Below are 19,757 nucleotides of genomic sequence, written 5' to 3'. Positions count from 1 at the left end.
ATGCATAAAGATTTCCAATTAAAAGCAATTTCGTAGAAGACATAGCATATATGTGCTAGATACGAACATCTTTCTTAGTGAAGGGCAGGAAAACTAGAAATTTAACATAAACAATAATAAAAGCACACATGGAATATTAAAACAGAAATCTCCATAATCTTCAAATAACTTGATTTTATAGATAGCACCTTCCATTTTAGATACTAAAGAGTATATTTTTATTTTTTTAGTCATATGCAAGAGCTATCTACTCAAAATTTAGCTAATCTCAAAATATGGTCAATATTTGAATTTAATACCTAGTTAATATTCTTACAAAATTCAGTAACTTTCATAATCCTTTCCAGCCCCCCAAAATAAAAGGATTTTAAGTGTCCATATACCCATTCAATGAATCTATAATTTTACTCTCTGTAGCAAGATCCCAGTACATCATTACCAGATTTATATTGATTAGAAAGGACAATATTCAAGCTGATACATCATTAAAATATCTAATGTATGAATCTAAAGTTGCCTCCTAGTTCCAACTGTATTTGAATGACACACTTTTAAAATTTTTATAATTAAGTACTAGAAATACTTAATTGTAGAGACTGAAGAATATATTGGATATGCTTTGTTTTATGAAGTCTGGTTTTCCAACTGTGAGTTATTGGCACTTAGGGGAAAAAAACAATCACTTAAATGAAAACTAAAAATATAAAGCCTATGTTTAAAACATGGCCTTTATTAATACTGCCCACTGAGCTCCATTTTTATTTTACATTGAAATACTTCTGCTTTGCAAAGAAAAGACAGAAAAGTGCATTTTACAAGAGTACTTTTTTGTTTTTAATTCTCTGCGAAAATGGAAGGAATCTGAATCACAAGTTCACAATGTGGTAAAATGAAATTAAGAAACAATGATTTCATTAATGCTATGCCATCACTAGTGTTTGGCTCTGACTCTGTTCTTGTAAATCAGATCCTGATATACAGTCTAGAGCATCTAGGTTATTACTCTACGCATATTAAACACAGGAAAGAAGGTTTAAAAAAAAACCCTTTCAATGTACAAACATGAATTTAAAAACTGATTTTAAAAAATCACCTTTTTACATAATGTATATGGCAAAACTGCTTTAAATACATGGTTTTGGAAGAATTATTTACAAAATGTATCAGTCTGTGAAACAATTCACAAACAAAGCATACATAATTGCTTTACTTAGTTGTTGCATCTCAACTTTGGGAGATATAAATTTATTCGGCAGTATAGCAAACATAAAAACTGTGACAAAATATCTTAAGGGCAACCAAAAGTTTGATCCTCAAAACAGTTTAAGTACTAGGACTGCCAAAGTTTCTAAACAAGGACATACTTTAATGATCCAGATGCCCATTTATAGTTCTACACTGTTTGAAGGACTGAGACAGACTCCCTTCAGTACAGGCAAAGCCGCTGGATGCAACCTCCTGTAAAAGGGACAGCTGTGAGCTATTGTCATTCGAAGAGTGAATTAACCTAGAATTTTCTTTTTTTCAATTTTATTAATATTTTAAAAAATACATAAAAATACAACATCCAATGTCTGAATAAATATATTTAACAAGTTGCAAGATAATACCTTATTTTACACAAAATTTTCAGCTTTAGAAATCTTGTTAAATAACTTCATTGTTGTTATATATTTCATTTTTGTCTTTTTGTAACAAAATAAAAACTCTGAAATTACATAGAAAAAAGACAAAATATTTTTGTCAAGGGATAAGATAGTCCACTGAAAACTTATTCACAATTCCACTGTAAACATTAATAAACATTAAAATATTTGCATAATTGTGTGCTCAAAAATCCTATAAAAAGTGGAAGACTTATTACAACTGTAGTTTTCAGTCAACTACACTTCCTTTCACAATTTATTTTGTCCCATTTACACCTTAAACCTGGGCACACTGCTGAACATATACTTTGGCAGTTCTAAATAGCAAGTGCTTCCACAAAAAAAAAAAAAAAACAGAAAAACAACAACAATAAAAAAACACAACATAAATCCCCTACTCACCAAGTGTTCAAATACATCTCAGTGAAAGTGCAGCAGTAACTATTTAGCTGGATATTTTGATGTTTATCATGTGCACTTGCTTGTCTATGATTTCTATAACACCTGAAAGCTTTATTATACAAATTCAAATTTGCTAAGTGCCCTTTTTCTATCTTCACAAAAAAATGAAAAAAAAATTAAAAAGGAAAAATTATGACAAATATGGCAGGCTGCCTAAACTTCAGTTATTAATCAGCTTATTTTTCTTGCAACAGAAAAAGAAAGAAAAGAGAAGGGAATAGATACAATCCAGCCTGGAAAAGTGTACAGGATATACTTAGCAATGTCAAACCAGTTGAGTGCTTTCTGTGGTTGTATTTCAGGGATTTGGGATGTATGTCCTTGGCAGCAAACTGCTGGGAAGGCAGAGAAAACATTTATCACCTGCATTCTACAGCAAGTACGTTCTGTGGGGGAGATGATGAGGAGGGACTCATTCCAGTGTCTGATGAAGCAGATGACATGGAGGCTCCTGCATGAGACACTGTAGGATCAAAGAAGCTACATTAGACCCGACAACTATCACACAAAGATACCCAGCCACCGGCAAATCAAAAATAAATTTCTTAACATTATTCACTTCAATTATAGTCCTCTTAAATGGTGCATGAAGGAATAACAACATTTTGTCAGCAAAAATTTTGTTTGGTTCAATTGAGTGGAATCAGTCTCTCATCACTTAAGTAACTCAGTTCAAAAAAGGCACCAGAAAATGTAAAGACTAAAGAGATATAAAATCTTAAATCCCAGGCTTCTCTGGTGGCGCAGTGGTTGAGAGTCCGCCTGCCGATGCAGGGGACACGGGTTCGTGCCCTGGTCCGGGAAGATCCCACATGCCGCGGAGCGGCTGGGCCCGTGAGCCTGCGCGTCCGGAGCCTGCGCGTCCGGAGCCTGTGCTCCGCAACAGGAGAGGCCACAACAGTGAGAGGCCCGCGTACCGCAAAAAAAAAAAATTTAAAAAAATCTTAAATCCCTACTTGAAAGATCCCTGAAAGAAACTCACCTTGTCCCAAATCAGAAACGAGATCAACCTGAGATAAATTTTCACTATAGCAAATTCCTGCTTTATCTCTGGGTTATAGGACCATACAAGAATTCACTTATCCTAGAGAATTTCTTTTAACCAGCTAACCATTGGCTTCCTATCTTTATCCTGTCCCAATATACCCGATGGACACAAAACTCTCATAAGCAAGAAGCAGTAATCTAAGTCAGGTATCAGAATCATGGGATCAGGATGGAAATGTGGGTGAGTGATTAGAAAAAGTCTTCAAATGACTTTAACAAAACTCTCCAGGAGCACGGAGCTTGGATTAAAGATCATTACTCTATACATCAGGTGCTCTGTCATTTTTTAGTTTTTACTTTTTTCTTTGCAGGGCCCTCCTATCTCCTGCTAATCTTTGCCCAATTATTCCTATTTTACTTAAAGTCTTAATTTTTGTTTAAGTATACATTCCTCAATGTGTGTACTGCCAAAATGACATGTAACTCATCACTACAAATTCTAATATGTGTGCTAGAAGTCACTCAATGTTTCACTTTAATAACTCACTTCACACACAAAAAATTAAGAAAACAAAAAAGGGAAGACGACTATAAGAAAATCATCTTTTTAGTTGTCTGAACTTATATGACGTTTAGGAAACTCAAAGCTGTTGAAGGTTCTCTGAAGAAAAGCTCAATTTGTTAATTTGTTCTTCTTTCTGTGTTTAAAAATGCTGTAAAGACTTCTTGCTATTTACAGTTTTTAAAGAAAAGGACAGGGGCTTCCCTGGTGGCGCAGTGGTTGAGAGTCCGCCTGCCGATGCAAGGGACACGGGTTCGTGCCCCAGTCTGGGAAGATCCCACGTGCCGCGGAGCGGCTAGGCCCGTGAGCCATGGCCACTGAGCCTGCGCATCCGGAGCCTGTGCTCCGCAAAGGGAGAGGCCACAACAGTGAGAGGCCCGCGTACTGCAAAAAAAAAAAAAAAAAAGAAAAAAAGAAAAAAAAAGAGAAGGACAAACATGGAAGGTCGATCTCTTTCCTTTTGCTCCATCACATTTCCAGGAACTGAAAACTGCTGGACCTGGAGTAGATCCAAGACCACATATGACACAGGCCATTTTATTAGTAATTCATCCCCTAACTCTCTGCCATAGATAGAAAACTTCTCTCAAGATGGGCAAGCCTATCAGATAATTTACTGTTCTTTTTCTTAAAGGGACATCCCTCCTAGAGCCCTCCCCTCCTGTTCCATCCTATTCCTGAAATAGTTGCTTTGTAGGCCTGTTATGTAGTGATCATTCTAGGGCTTCCATGTGCCATCACCTTGAGATTTTCCTTACTGTTTTCCTATGTGGGATTCCTTGTTTGCTGGATGTCATGTTATCTTAATAGCTTGGCTTCTAGTTTTTAATGTCACCATTGAGAAATCTGCCGTGAGAAATCTGATGCTGTTCTGAGACCCAGTTTTTTGTATATACCTTTATATGGTAAGCTTTTGGAACCTTACCTCTATCCACAGGGTTCTGAAATTTCATAATGTGCTTTGGTGCGATCTTTTCCTCCATTCTTTATAGAGGTCACAGGGAGTGCTTTCAATTTTCTAACCCATCTCCTTCAGTTCTGGAAGTTTTTCTTATTTCTTTGATCACAACTTCCTCCTATGTTTATTCAGTGTTCTCTTTCTAGAAATCCTATGATTCAGAAGTTGGATGTCCCAGCCAGATCCTATATTTCTCTTAGTTATTCTCTCCTATTATCTTTTTGATATTTTACTGGGATTTCTTTAGCCTTGCTATCTTACCCTTCTATTTATTTTTTATTCCAAATATCATACTTTTAATTTTTAAGAGATGAATTCATTGATAGTATCATATTCTTGTTTCAAGACTGCAATATCTTTCCTGTAACTCTGGATATTAATTATAGTTTGTTGTTTTTATATGGCACATTGTCCAAGTTACTTTTTTCTATTGAATATTTTGGTTTCTGTCTTTATGTAAAGGCTTTCCTCAAACATCTGGTCTTGTGGCTTCCATATTTAAGGGGGAGCATTAAAAAGCTAACTGGAGGCTATACATGAGGCCGCCGGGCTTTTAAATGTTGGGCAGTGCACACATAGTGATTTGTAAGGATTTTGCTTTTTGGTTCAGGAACCTCCAAATGCTGGTATCTATGTTAGATCACTTCCCTTGGGCTGACCAGTTTCTCCAGAGGAACCTTTCAATCTCCTTCCAGGAATGAGCATAAGCTTGGTTACCAGCTTTCAGAGAGACAAGAAGATGAGATCGTTGGTTGGAAAAGGGACAGAAGTCTCATCATTTAGTACTGGAAACTTTCGCTCAAGCTCATTAATTTTGGTTTAGCACCTAACCCTCACCTTCAGCTATGGCTGGTGTCCCTGGGTCTTTCTATAAGCCTGTTGATCCCTCTCAGCCTCCAATAACTTAATCTCTTATTTTCTGCTGGAGTTAGGGGAAAAGGTAGTTTGCTTCAGAGGGTGGGATGAAAGGATCCAATTTCTCCTTCCTTTTTCAAACCATCTCCAATTTTCATCCTCACACCTCACACTGTCCTCAGAGCTTTTCTGGGGTGATGTAGTATGAATTAGATTGCTTCTCATTGTTTTGTCCCACTAGAAGGATAAACAAGCTTAGGTGTTTAGCTTTCTGTCATCTGCTAGGACAGTTACAGTCCATCTGCTTCTCAGCTTCCAAAAGATATGCTGCTGACATTTCTTGTCTACCGTAGTCACTCTGCTGTCCCATTCTCTCGTCCTTGTGGGTATAGGGCTTTTAATTTTCTTTACTATTATTTTAGTGAGGCCTGGGCTTGGGGTAGATATGAGATGTCAATGTTTAACTAGAAGTCAATGCTATACATTTTTAAGGTTTAGTTCAGATGCTATTCTCTCCTCATGATTATTCCGAAGTCATCTCTCCTTCCACCAACTCCTGTTCTTGTTAATATCACTCTCAGGGCCCTCAACATACAGTTCCACTAGACGTTAAGACTTTGAGATCGAGGTCTGTATCTCATTCATCTCTGTACTTCCACCACCTGAAAGAGGGCCTGGCATATGGTATGTGTGCGTTAATGTTGTAAAGCTGAACTATCTTATATAGTAGTTGCTTAGGAAATGACTTATGATCCCAACAAGATAACCTCCTAGAGGATAAGCCATATCCCTCTTCATTTTGATGAACCCCATAATGAAAAATACAGTGCCTGTTAATAGGCAGCCAATAAATGTTTGTTGAGCAGTGAGAGAAATTCAGAGGGAGTAATAAGCTCTTCTTAAGAACCCACCACATTTAGTAAAATCACACATTTTGTAAAACAGTTCATAGTCTCTTTCAAGAGTCTCATTCTGATTCAGTTGTTGACTCACTTCAACAATAGCAACAAAGAAGCAAACACTAGGAATCTAAAGATAAAAATAAGTATATACTATATTAAAAAGTGGCAAACCTAAATCTTCTAAAACGATAGGACACATATTTGAAAAATAGGGGGAAGAAAAATTATAATCAAATTACCTTCTCTGTCTTTCTTTTTTAATCTTTTTCTCCTCCTATCTATGGTTGCAACTTCAGACTTCAAAGACATGTAATACTTTCTGATTTCCTGTAGTTTTTCTTGGAGAAAAGAGATTCTCTCCGTACTGTTCATGTTATCTAATTCATCTAAAAGGGAAAAAAAGTAAATTTGGATTTAAAAATAATTCTATGAGAAAAAATGATGGCAGTTCTATCAAAAGTCCAATTCATAAATCAACAAACGCTTTAGTTTATTAAAACCTAACAGTACACTAAATAAGGCTCTATAAAAATGGAAGGCCTTAATTAAATTCACGAATAAGATTTCTATATATATCCCAAATATTCCACTAAACATGTATTACTTAATGATGTATTACTGAAATAATCAGAAAAGCACAAGGAAACATCAACATTCAGCAACTCTGATCTATAATTGTAGTTATTTATCCAAATAGTGTCTTTGTATTGATGTTTTCCTCATTTATTAGTTATTTCCAATTGTCAGTACAAGAAAGGGTGTTTAAGTTTCATCAATTTATATAAATCATACATGTCTCATTCCATAACTGGAGAGCTTTCTCCAATCAATATTTATCAAGTTAGTATTATAAAAAGACACAGATTTGTATTTAAGATAATAAGTAGTGATTATTAACAAGACAACATTTAGAATACCTAAATAAATGAATTTGCTAATCATTATTCCTTATTTTGACATTTCAAAATATATACCACTTTGTAATATACATTCAAGTTTTCTATAAGTTTCTTACTGAGTTGAAAACTCCACTTATATGTCCGAGGAGATGAATTCGGATGTTTTTCTTTCTGTTTATCTTTTTCTCCATCTTTGATGTGAGGGGATATTCTTGCAGGAGATCGTGCAAGCTTCTGTGGCTTAGATACACTAAGATGCTTTACTGGGGTACATTTACTTGAATTGTCTAGGACAGGAAGATCTTCACTATCACTGCTTTGTCCTATAATAAGAAAAAGTTGACTCAGGTTATAAATGATAAAAATCTCAAATATTGAAATGCAACAGACCCAGTAATTACACTTTTCGGTATCCTAAAGAAATAAATGCACAAATGTGCTAACTTTTATAACAATAAAAAGATGGAAATAACCTAAATACCCACCAAAAGGGAAATGGCTAAGAATTATATATCAGTATTATTGAATACTGTGCTAAAGTTGTTAAAAAGAATAAGCTAGAGTTCCTAAGAACAAAAATGGCAAAATATCCAAAATACATTGTGAAATGATAAAGTTAAAAAACAATAAGCACAGTATTGCCCCACTTATGTTTAAAACAAAACATTAAAAACAACCCAAAAGGGGACCAACCCAAACTATACACATGAACAAGCATAAAATACACATCCAACTTTTAACATATGTATAATATATAAAATGTGTCAGATATTTGTTTGCAAGTCTACATCCCGCCTCACCAAATGTGTATTTAAAGATGCTTTTGGTTTTCACTTAATAACAAATTAGAATTTTCTCTCAACTTTTTCTGCTTTTTCCCAAAGTCTACACCCTACTTCCATACTATTCACTCTCAACAGCCAACCTTCCCTTCTACCGAAAAGGCAAAGTTGAGGGTTACACACTCACTTTCCCAGCCCCTCAACTACTGTATCTGTCCTTATCTCCCTTTTTGGGCCTCAAGAAGAGGAGACTGTTAATTCTGGGCAAACTAATCTCTTCAGCTATACTCTTGAAACCATTTATTCCCAGCTCCTCTGAAATATCCCAATGTCATTTTATCTTTCTTCTTTTTCCAGATGCTTCTTTAAGCATCTTTTTCCATGCCTAAAGCTTTCCTACCCTTAGAGAGAGAGGGAGGGAAGGAGAGGAAAGCATCCCCCTTTAGCTGGCACCTCTTTCCTTCTCTTTAGCGTCAAATTTCATGAAAGAGAAATTCTTTGTCATTCTTATTTCCATACTTTCTAATCATGTCTCCTTCCCATGCTCTTGTTAGGGCCCCAAACGCTTACTATTCACCAAATTCAATGAATATATTTTAATCCTACTTGAATATTCTATTGCATTTGAAACGTCTTTCTTATTCAAACCAACTAGTGTTTACTGATTTTCATTTATCTCTAATCTGCTTCTACTCTGCTATTCCTGGCCTATTTAAAGGGATATGCCACATAATTCCACTTCTGGTCCTTTTTCTTCTCATTTTACAACTCTCCCATAGCAGCTTTATCATCTTGTAATCCTTCAACAACTATCTTCTAAAAACAGACTTTCTTCGAAGCTCCAGAGCCTTATTTTCCTAATACGCGGTATCTCTAAAAGCAACATTCCCTAAATTACTCTTCCAACAGCCTGCTGCTACTCCTATATGCTATATGTCAGTTAACCAGTTCCTCATATCTAACTAATAATAATTGAGTACTAGTGATTTTATGTCCCAATTCTCTTAATTCATTCCTTCTTTCACTGTCTTAGTTAAGCCAAAGATTCTTTCCAAAAAGAAAAACTGATCATCTCCTTTCTTTTTTCCTTTTTAATCTTTTTAACTTTTTATTTTGAGACAATCTTCAAACTTACAAAAAAGAGAAGAACAATTACCAAAGAATGTTTTCCTGCCATTTGAGGATAAGTTGCCCTGCCATATTTGAATACTTTAGTGTTCTCTTCTTACAAATAAGAACATTCTCCCTGTATTAGTTATCTATAAATTAGCCCAAAACTAAGCAGTTTAAAACTACAGATGTTTAGTATCTCACACGGTTTCAGAGGGTTGAACTCTAGGAACAGCTTGGCTGTGTGGTCCAGCTCAGGGAATCTTGTGAGGTTGCAGTCAAGCTTTTAGCCAAGATTCTGGTCTCTGAAGACTTGACTGGAGCTGGAGGATATGCTCCAAGATGGCTCACTCACATGGCTGTTAGTGAGTGTTGGGAGGCCTCAGTTCCTTGCTGGCTGTTGGCAGGATATGCTCAGTTCCTCACCACGTGGGCCTCTTCATAGACTGCTTGAGTGACCTCACACCATGGCAGCTAACTTCTCCCAGAGCAAGTGATCCAAGGGAGAGCAGGAAGGAATTTGCAGTGCCTTTTATGACCTATTCTCTGAAGACATACTCCATCATGTCTACTTTATTAGTTAGAAGTGAGTCACTAAATTCAGCCCATACTCAAGAGGAAGGGATTAGGCTTTGCCTCTTGAAGGGAAACGTATCAACACATTTGTGGATATGTTTTAAAAACCACCACACTCCTAAAGAACCATAATACAACCACCAAAATCAGGAAATTAACACAGATATATTACTATCATCTAATCCTCAGATCCCACACAAGTATCTCTACTTGACCCGATAATGTTCTTTACAGCAATAGGATCCAGGTGAGAATTATATACTGCATTTAATTATCACACCTCATAAGTCTCCTTTAATCTGGAACGGTTCCTCTTTCTTTGACTTTCATAACCTTGACAGTTTTTAAAATCATAGGCCAGTTATTTTATAGAACATCCTTCAGTTTGAATTTGTTGATGGGTCCTCATGATTACAGTCAGGTTATACATCTTTGACAGGAATATTACAGATGTGCAGCTATGTTCTTCTTATTGCGTCCTGTCAGGTGGTACATTTCACTTTGTCCCATTACTGGTGGTGTTCACTTCATTTGACTAAGGTGATGTCTGCCCAGCTCAGCCACTGTAAAGTTCTCATTTTCCCTTTGTAATTCCTGCTGTCTTTCTAGTCTCATCTCCCATCACTCTTTCTCTATGCTCTAGACCTGTCTTGTCCAGCCACTAGCCATATCTGGTTATTGAGGACTTGAAATATGGCTCAAAGGTTTTTCTTTGAAATGCCTTTTATCTTAAATAAATTATATGCCCCTTCCTTGAAATATGTATCTACTGTAATCTAGAATTTCCCTTTCAGACTTGTATGAAGGCATGCTTTGGAGGTAAAGTTTTAATTTGTTAAAATCAACCATGTTTATTTCTATTTACTATATTCTACAACTTAATTTTACTCCTTATTGTACAGAAATCTGTTTTTCATGTAATCTATTCTTACTGGTTTACTAATTTTCCTGTTTTAGTAAGAATTTTATTTCCCCATATTTCAAACTTACTGTGTTACTATTTAAAAGTCAGTTTTTCTACATGAAAGGAGAACATTCCACTCAGAAATGTAAACTTAATCTGCTTTTATTACCAGAGCAAATGTTATTTTTCTTTTGTTCAAGATTCCCAAATGTATTCCTCTAATATTAAACTGCTTTACATAAGAAATACAAATGAAATAAGCATAAAAAATAACCACAGCTATCCCAGCTCTAAATAAAATTGATAAGCACCTTCAGATTAAAAACTAATGGAAAAATTGCTACTTTTCAGAACATAATAAACCAAACTGAGTTTTAAGCTGACACAAATGATCAAGCCAACAAACTGCTGAAAGTACTAACACCATACTAAAGCCAGCACTGAAAAGTACCAACCTGCTCCATTCTTTTCATTTTTGGCTACAGCACTTGTTCGCTTTGGGGTTCGCTTCTGCTTTTTGGCCAATAATCCACTAGTTCCATCACTTGGCCTTTTCTGACCTGAAATAAGTGAAAAGAGAGATTTAGAAAAAAAAAAATCAAGAGCAAGAACATTCATTCACCTATCTACTCTACACAAATTTCCACGTGTATGTTAAAAAGATAAAAAAGGAGGGGAGGGAGGGAGGGAGGGAGGGAGGGAGGGAGGGAGGGAGGGAGGGAGGGAAGGAAGGAGGGAAGGAGGGAAGGAGGGAAGGAGGGAAGGAGGGAAGGAGCGAAGGAGGGAAGGAGGGAAGGAGGGAGGGAGGGTACTTAACAGATCATTAGTTCCTAAAACTCTTGGCTCACTAGTTTTTGGTTTTAATATAACGGTTGATTTTCTCCCTAGGAAGTCCTTACCCTTCTCTCTGCTCTCTCTTTCTTGAACAATTATACTACAGGTACCAGAGGCAACGCTGGCTTCAAATCCATTTGCTGATTCCCTCTCACAGAGACCTTCTTGAGATTCTTCAGCAATACTATCGACCTCAATGGTTACGTCACTCTCACTTTTTATACTTCGAGACTCATCTTGGCTGAGAGTAAGTGGTGAAGCCACTGAAAAGTTATGCTGTACTGCAGGAGGTAGGGCAGGTGGAACAGAAACAAGACAGTTAGATTCAGAGCTTTCAACTACTACATCCTCAGTACTGGTCTTATCCTTTTCATCCAAATCGTCCAAATCTACTTCATGGCAAACCAAGGTTTCCGGCCCAATCAGAGGCATTGCATCCTCTTCTTCTTTTAGCGGAGTATTTACAGTTTCTTCAGCTGGACTATCAAATTTTTCTTTAGTCAATTCTTGAATGCATTGGTTTGGCTCTGCTATTAATGATGGCATTCCTTCATTTTCTATTTCAAAGTGTTGTTCAAAATTTAAGTTTTTCATTCCGTCAGATGCAACACAATCACTGGTCCTTTCTTGAGAAATACTATTTGTCATTTCCATTCCATTCTCCATTCTTACTTTTTTCTCTGGTGATGACTGTCCCAGTATTTTCCGTTTCAACTTTTTTTCTTTTGCACACTGGTCAATTTCATCTTCTGTAGCAGAAGAAAAGTTTTTATTGTCTAATGAAGAAAATTCTATACTCTGAGCTTCTATATGAGGCTCAGTTCCTGCTTCATCCTGGCTAAATGATGAAATCTTTATAATTTCTAAAGAAAGATCTTTTGTCTTGCTTCGTCTTCCCTTTCCTTTAGGAGATTTCTCTGCCTCTTTCTTAATTTCTTCTACTTGTTCCACTTTATTTCCAAAAATCTGTACTACTTGTTCATTCTCTCCAACTTCTAACTTCAAGGTTTCTAAAGGCTGCATTTGAGTCCTATCATTTTCTTTTAATATATGTGCAGCAATCTTTGGATTTTCTTCATCTAGTTTATCATCACTTAAACTTTCATTTTTTTCTAATTCTTCTTTAATATCAGGAGAAAGTTCTTCATTCATCAAATTCTTTTCTAAAAGGTCTTCTGTTTCACTATCAGATGAACAGGAGTCTGCAAGAGGAAATACTGTATTACAAAGGTTTCTATCTTAATTACCAATGCAATTTTATAATAAAAATTCTGCCAAAGACAAAACTCTTTATCAAGTACCTCTGAATACCTCCTTGTAGAAATTTCTTATGTAAAATAAATCAGGACTTCCCTGGTGACACAATGGTTAAGAATCCGCCTGCCAATGCAGAGGACACGGGTTCAAGCCCTGGTCCGGAAAGATCCCACATGCCGCAGAGCAACTAAGCCTGTGCACCACAACTACTGAGCCTGTGCTCTAGAGCCCACACGCCACAACTACTGAGCCCGCACGCCGCAACTACTGAAGCCCGTGCACCTAGAGCCTGTGCTCCGCAACAAGAGAAGCCACCACAATGAGAAGCCCACGCAGCAAAATGAAGAGTAGCCCCCGCTTACCACAACTAGAGACAGCCCACGCGCAGCAACAAAGACGCAACGCAGCCAAAGATAAATAAATTAAAAAAAAATGAATCATACATTTGTGCCAAAACGGGGGAGGGGGGACCTCAAATTCCATGTGAAAATACATTGCATAGAAAATATTACTGTCTCAATTCTATAAAAGAGCTATTTTGCAATTTTTACTAGTATCGTATTTAGGCTACAGTAACCCCTAGAAAAAGCAAAGGACTAGTACTGAGATATGAAGTTAATATGTTAAGTGGTTTGATCTGAGATCTAGAAGGTACTGATTAATAAATGAGATGCCCATTGTGTGTCCTTAGAAAGGAATATGATATTCTACTTAATTCTGAAAAGATGTACAGAATGAGAAGCTTGAATTCTCAAAACTTTAAATATTCCTCTGATTAAGAGACAGGAAAGTATAGGCCAGCTACCTTAAATCATTCTCTTTAACTCAGAAAATTTTTAAAATAATAACTAGGGTTCTAAGACGGTACAGAAGTTGTAAAATACAAAAATTCTACCCACATAGTGCTCATATTCTAAAGAAGTGCAAAAAAGCAAGCTTAGATGTACTTTTTAAGTGAAAAGGTGTGTAGTTTTATTTTGTGGTTTTATCATATACAGAATTCAGAATTTTTTCTCGTGGTAAAAAAAGTAGGGACTTCCCTGGTGGCACAGTGGTTAAGAATCCACCTGCCAATACAGGGGTCACGTGTTTGAGCCCTGGTCCAGGGAGATCCCACATGCCCCGGAGCTACTAAGCCCTTGCGCCACAACTACTGAGCCTGCGCTCTAGAGCCCATGAGCCACAACTGCTGACCCCATGTGCCACAACTACTGAAGCCTGCGCAGCTAGAGCCAGTGCTCCGCAACAAGAGAAGCCACCGCAATGAGATGCCCACGCACCGCAACAAAGAGTAGCCCCCGCTCACCGCAACTAGAGAAAGCCTGCACGCAGCAACGAAGACCCAACGCAGCCAAAAATAAATATAAACAAAATAAATAAATTTTTTTAAAAGTAGTTTTTTACTTTTATGAAGTAGTTTAGCAAGACCATGTACAGTTCTGTAGACTATATACTGCACATGGGCATGCATCTAAGAGGGCATCTTCCACTTTGCGGACGTCTTGCATTTGTGTATTATGACAACCTTCCAGCAGATGGCAGTAAAGAGGAGGAAAGATGCCGTTTTCTCCACATGGTGGACTCACGGCAATCCTGTGGTTCAGAAAAGCTTTTTTCTTCAAGGGAGGGAAATTTTTATATGAACGTTTTTCTAAATTTAACATTTCTTAAATTACATGGAAAAATATACAAAGGTAGAAAAGTGGGAAAAACGGTAAAATCAGAATAAAATATGTTCACCTATATTCATCACAAAACATGCCTCTACCACATTAGTTTGTCCTGTCTTTGAACAACAGTCACAACTTTATTGAAAGATCCTAGGTGAACAGCAATAGATTACAGGAGACACTGGTACACATGCTTTGTAGGACAGTGCAGCACACAGGAGGACGCATGGCTTGTCAACGCATCCTCTGTTAAAATAGAATATTCCTAGGGGGTAATTCCCTGGTGGTGCAGTGGTTAAGAATCTGCCTGCCAACGCAGGGGACACGGGTTCGAGCCCTGGTCCGGGAAGATCCCACATGCCACGGAGCAACTAAGCCCACGTGCCACAACTACTGAAGCCCGTGCACCTAGAGCCCGCGCTCCGCAACAAGAGAAGCCACCGCCACCGCAATGAGAAGCCTGCGCACTGTAACGAAGAGTAGACCGCAACCAAGAGTAGACCCCACTCGCCACAACTAGAGAAAGCCTGCGCACAGCAACGAAGTCCCAATGCAGCCAAAAATAAATAAACAATTTTTAAAAAGAATATTCCTACGGTATTAACAAGAAAAGTTATTCCTAATTAAGTAAAACATCACTAAATTTTAAATAAACATGATACAGCAAAATAAACATTTTCTTCAAATCAAATTTTGTAGTTTAAATCATATAGTAAAAGCCTAGGGACTTTTCTGGTGGTGCAGTGGTTAAGAATCCGCCTGCCGAGGCAGGGGACACAGGTTCGATCCCTGGTCCGGGAAGATCCCACATGCCGTGAAGCAACTAAGCCCGTGCACCACAACTATTGAGCCTGTGCTCTAGAGCCCGCGAGCCACAACTACTGAAGCCCAGATGCCTAGAGCCCGTGCTCCGCAACAAGAGAAGCCACGGCAATGAGAACCCGCGCACCGCAACAAAGAGTAGCCTCCGCTTGCCGCAACTAGAGAAAGCCCGCGCACAGCAACAAAGATCCAACACAACCAAAAATAAATAAATAAAATTCATTCCTTAAAAAAAAAAAAAAAAACCTAGATGACTTTCTATGAATCTCTCGCAAAACTGAAGTTTTATTGTTTTTATTATTGATTTTTAAAAAACCAGTGATTCTCAGAATTCAGCACCTTCCATTCCATTTGACAGAGGTGAGCTGTCTGGCATATTGATGTGAGCACTTCTGGTACCTGATTTTCCGTCGCTGTTTGGAGTCTTAGACAAACCATATGGCATGTTTGATGAAAGAGTAGATTTTAAAGGAGGTCGTCCCCGTTTTGACTTCTGCCTCTCCTCATCCCTCTTTTCATCCTTTTCACTGTCTTCTTTGTTCTGGGTAACAACAACAAAATGTATGAGAAGCACCAGCCTATGAAAAATGAACAGTCTACTTCTCCAAGGAAAACTATAACTCAAAAAGGTCTGTTATGTCAACTCCTAATCTGTAGTTATGGAAAAATTAAAATTAAATCGTTTTCTAAAATATTTTTGTACTTATGTGAATATGATGTTCTACAACTTCAACTTGTAACACTGCAATTATATCGTGAAGGTCAGAGTCAGTACATTAGAGAGCTATACACTACTCAGCTCTCCCCCTTGTTTCTTACTATTCCCTGAGGAAAAGAAAGATACGTCATCATCTCTATAGCAAAGGCTGAAAATTGTGGGCGTGCATGAGGGTACAACTGGCCAACATATGTCTTAAAATTTAGTATCAGCTTCCAGCATTTAAAAATTAGATTTCACATTTTAAAAAATACAGTTGTCTTGAAAAATCCTAAAATCTGTCAACCCTGGGTCTGCATCCCACAGCAGAGTGGTTAGTTCCATTCTCTCTAGATGAGGAATTTGACCTCTTCTTTGTCACTCTCAGTCCTACTTTACACCCCTTTTCTAGAGAACCTCATAGGCCTTTGTGTTTGAAGTCTGTGCCCTAGGGGTCGCTGGTTTTCACCTTTCCTGAAACAGCGTGGTAATGTGTTTACATTTTTTACTTTTTAAGCTTCTGTGTTGTAGAAGAAAAATCACAATTACTTTGAAAGACTCAAGATGATTATACAATGAGAAAACAACGTTTACAGAAAATACAATATGAATAATTCCTGTACCTATCATAAAGGATATGGCACCTATGTACATACTTTAGCTTTCTTCTTCTGTTTTTTCTTTGGTCCACCTTTGTCCAACGGCCAGATTATCCTGTCAGCCTTCACCCATTCATCATACCTTAAAATAAAGAATATATTAAAAATTCACAAGAATACCTTATTTGAAAGGTACTCACCAAATAAAAACAAGTGAGATAGGCTAAAGAATTTGGTTCTAGCGTTGGCAGAAATGCGAAGGGCACGGATGCTAGTTTGCTGGTAACATGTGTGCCAAGTACTCTACTAGATGTTTTATGTACCTGCCCCCAACAGGGCAAGGCAAGAGAATTTCTCAGGGAAAACAGGCTTACAGGGATAGCAGGGTAGGCAAACTCTAAATAGATTCAAGATTGTTTGAACTGCCTTCTTTTCCACAACTCCCACACACCTGAGCTTAATGAAATAAGTGATTCTGCACTGGAATTCATTCTATTGATCGAATAATGCAAAACAAGTCAGGTAAATTCAAGTTTGTAATGTGCTCAGTTCCAGATTATTTTATGAAGTCCTTTTCAACTCTTTTCCTCTCAGAACTCTCTCTAGCCTCCAGTATTTCTAATACAATTTTATTCTGAATTGTACCACCTCTAAGACTGAAATTTTTTATAGATATTTCCTTTACCTACGTTTACTCTGTTTAGCTCAAGTTGAGAACTCCTCATTTTCCCCTTTCCCAAAATACTGACATCACTTCTAAATTTTAACATAGTCAGTCCAAGTTACTAATCAGGGGCAAATAAGGAATTAAACTTCCTAGAACTAAATAACAACTTTCGTATTATATGAATATATAGGTATTTATAGAGCTCAACCAGAATCTAAAATCTGAACATTTAAGCAAAAAAACTACAGGCAGTCCTCGCTTTGAACTTCACCATGATGACGAGAACCATACCCTCACTTTGTTACCGAATTACCGTGAAGTCACGCAAAAGAAGGACACTGTTCCAATATGCGCAAGTTCAGCTGACACAGTACCATGACTACCTATATATACTATGGTTTAAAAATGATCTTCTCCTGCATTAACCCAATATCTAGCAGTATGGAAGGTCAATGAAAACCCATAACCATGTGAATTCCAGTTAGGTAACCAGTTAGGAAGAACATGAGCATGTAATAAAATGACTGTGAAGAAGAGTCATACAGTAAAACATTAAAAAAATGAGACAGAAGGATGACAGAAGGGGGAAATTACACTGATGGTAAATAAAAGTAGATGGATGTGAACTAAATAGAATCTGAGGAAAAAAGGCTACAATGGGCTGCAACTGCAAAGCAGGGACTCGAGGTTGGTAAGTGCGGTCTTTCTTCCCAAATTCAGTACATACATACAAAACAACTGGGAGATGGACGAAAAAGTTTGTTTTTAGTGTTGGCAGAAATGTGAAGGGCACAGGGGCTGGTTTGAGAAAAGAGAAAAGAAATTTTAAAGTTTTATACGCTATTCGTTAAAACCATACTCTTCTAAAATGACGTGAGAGGACAGAAACCAAACTCCCCCTCACTAAAGAAAAGTTAACGTTTATTGAGCACTTACTAGCTATATTAGGCACTAATTATATTAACTTTGCATGTTAATGTAGATATTAGCACTGCTTCTCACAGAATCCCTGTAAAGTAGGTACTCTGTCTTCCCCAATTCAGATGAGGGAATTGAGGCATAACAGGGCACACACTGAGTATGTAGGGAAATTTTGGAGCACTCTGGCTCAAAGCAACTACAGGGCAAGCAGAGATACTGAACACACAAGACTTTCTAAAGGAGAAAGAGAAAAGTAGTCCCTGCCATTCAGGAACTAGCCTGGTACTATTAGCTGGGCCTTGCTGTTGCTACGGAGCTGTTCTGGCCCTCACAGCTTGGGCGTGTTGTTCTCATGTTGAACGTGAACAATTTCACAGAACATCAACATCAGACAGGTCTGTTCCGTGACCATAATGGATCAAGACAAAAACAAGACCACTCCCTAGTTGTGTCTCAACACAGAAAAAAACAGGAACATTTTCCAAGCCACAAAAATGACCAAGCATCCTTTTTTCTCCTGACTGCTGCTGCTTTACCAATTATAGCACTAACCTTGCTCTAGTCTTCTCTCCTTATAGATAAGATTAAGATAACCAATCACAGAATTACCCCCCACTTCTTGACAGCATCCAGTCTAGAGCAAAGCCCCACTTCCTTAAACCCACCCCAAAATCACCTAACAGAAGCTCAGATCTAAGTCCTATCTAACATTCTTTTTTTATTAATTAACCAATTCAGAATTGTTACAGTGCTTGATACAGGTTTGATTTCTGATAAATTTAATAAATAAACAAACAAACAAAACCACTTGCACTGTTGGGCGCCATGGGCCTGGCTCCCTACAGGATGTTTCCACAGAATCCTGGGCTATTGCTTTTCCCCAAGGTGGTAAGCTTTCACAGATCCACCCTCTAACTGAGGTGCCATGTGGTTCTCCAAGCTGTGTGTTCTCCCTCACTGAAAATGAGTAATAAATCCAACTTGTTCAACTACAGATGTGATCCTGGTGACCTTTGGCTGGAAGTATTGACATAGCTAGTAAAACAGTGGGAATGATAGGAGTCTTGGAAAATTCAGATACAAGGTGTGCTTTGTAAATACATATATACTATTTGCTTTAGTTCTTTAAAACATTAAATTGATCTTTCTGAACCAATGAAAGAAATTTCAAAAAAAGAAAATAATTTCTTGCTTACCTGACATTCCATCCATAGTAATGTACCAAGTATAAAACTTCTCCATCATCAATTTCAGTGCCTTTAATACTGGCTTCATAGATTTTCTGCGTTTTCCCTCGTCCATATTTTACTTTCACTTTGGTTCCTGTTAGGCAAGGTTCTGTGTCTTCCTCATCTTCCTCCCCTTCAGAGTCACATTTGCTTTCGGTTTCTTCCCTGCAGTAAGTTATAACATTGATAATGCTACTAATAACTTAATGGAAAACAAAATAATATATGCTAAAAGAATCCAACATGTAGAAGAGTCATAACCTAATTCATGTCAGTGGAGGAGGAGAAGAAGGAGGAGAAGGAGAAGATTTTTACAGACTACTTACTAAGGACTTTATTTACTATGTAAAGGTGCACTGTACCAAAAGGAAATCCATACTTCTTAAAGGCCAATCAATAATCACAGTTAATGATGATG

General features: G+C 37.4%; 1 protein-coding gene across 4 annotated transcripts in view; it reads right to left on the bottom strand.

The window, feature by feature from the left end:
* Positions 1-723: 723 nt before the first annotated feature.
* Positions 724-19,757, bottom strand: part of ARID4A (AT-rich interaction domain 4A) — a 59,581-nt gene continuing 40,547 nt past the window's right edge. For 3 of the 4 annotated variants that reach the window (XM_022570471.3, XM_089907758.1, XM_089907760.1), the window contains 8 exons: positions 19,307-19,504; positions 16,580-16,664; positions 15,566-15,767; positions 11,543-12,679; positions 11,099-11,203; positions 7,388-7,594; positions 6,612-6,758; positions 724-2,571 (listed from right to left, as the gene is read on the bottom strand). In XM_022570471.3, the coding sequence (XP_022426179.1) occupies positions 2,468-2,571; positions 6,612-6,758; positions 7,388-7,594; positions 11,099-11,203; positions 11,543-12,679; positions 15,566-15,767; positions 16,580-16,664; positions 19,307-19,504 (2,185 nt within the window). In that variant the 3' untranslated portion in view covers positions 724-2,467. The remainder of the gene's footprint in view (positions 2,572-6,611; positions 6,759-7,387; positions 7,595-11,098; positions 11,204-11,542; positions 12,680-15,565; positions 15,768-16,579; positions 16,665-19,306; positions 19,505-19,757) is intronic. The other variant, XM_022570469.3, reaches the window with a different exon arrangement.

The sequence above is a fragment of the Delphinapterus leucas genome, chromosome 2 (genome assembly GCF_059928025.1).
Source record: "Delphinapterus leucas isolate spDelLeu-1000000601 "Yukka" chromosome 2, BTC_Dleu_Yukka2, whole genome shotgun sequence".
In the NCBI taxonomy this organism is placed as follows: Eukaryota; Metazoa; Chordata; class Mammalia; order Artiodactyla; family Monodontidae; genus Delphinapterus; species Delphinapterus leucas.
This window is presented reverse-complemented; position numbering and strand designations above follow the sequence as displayed.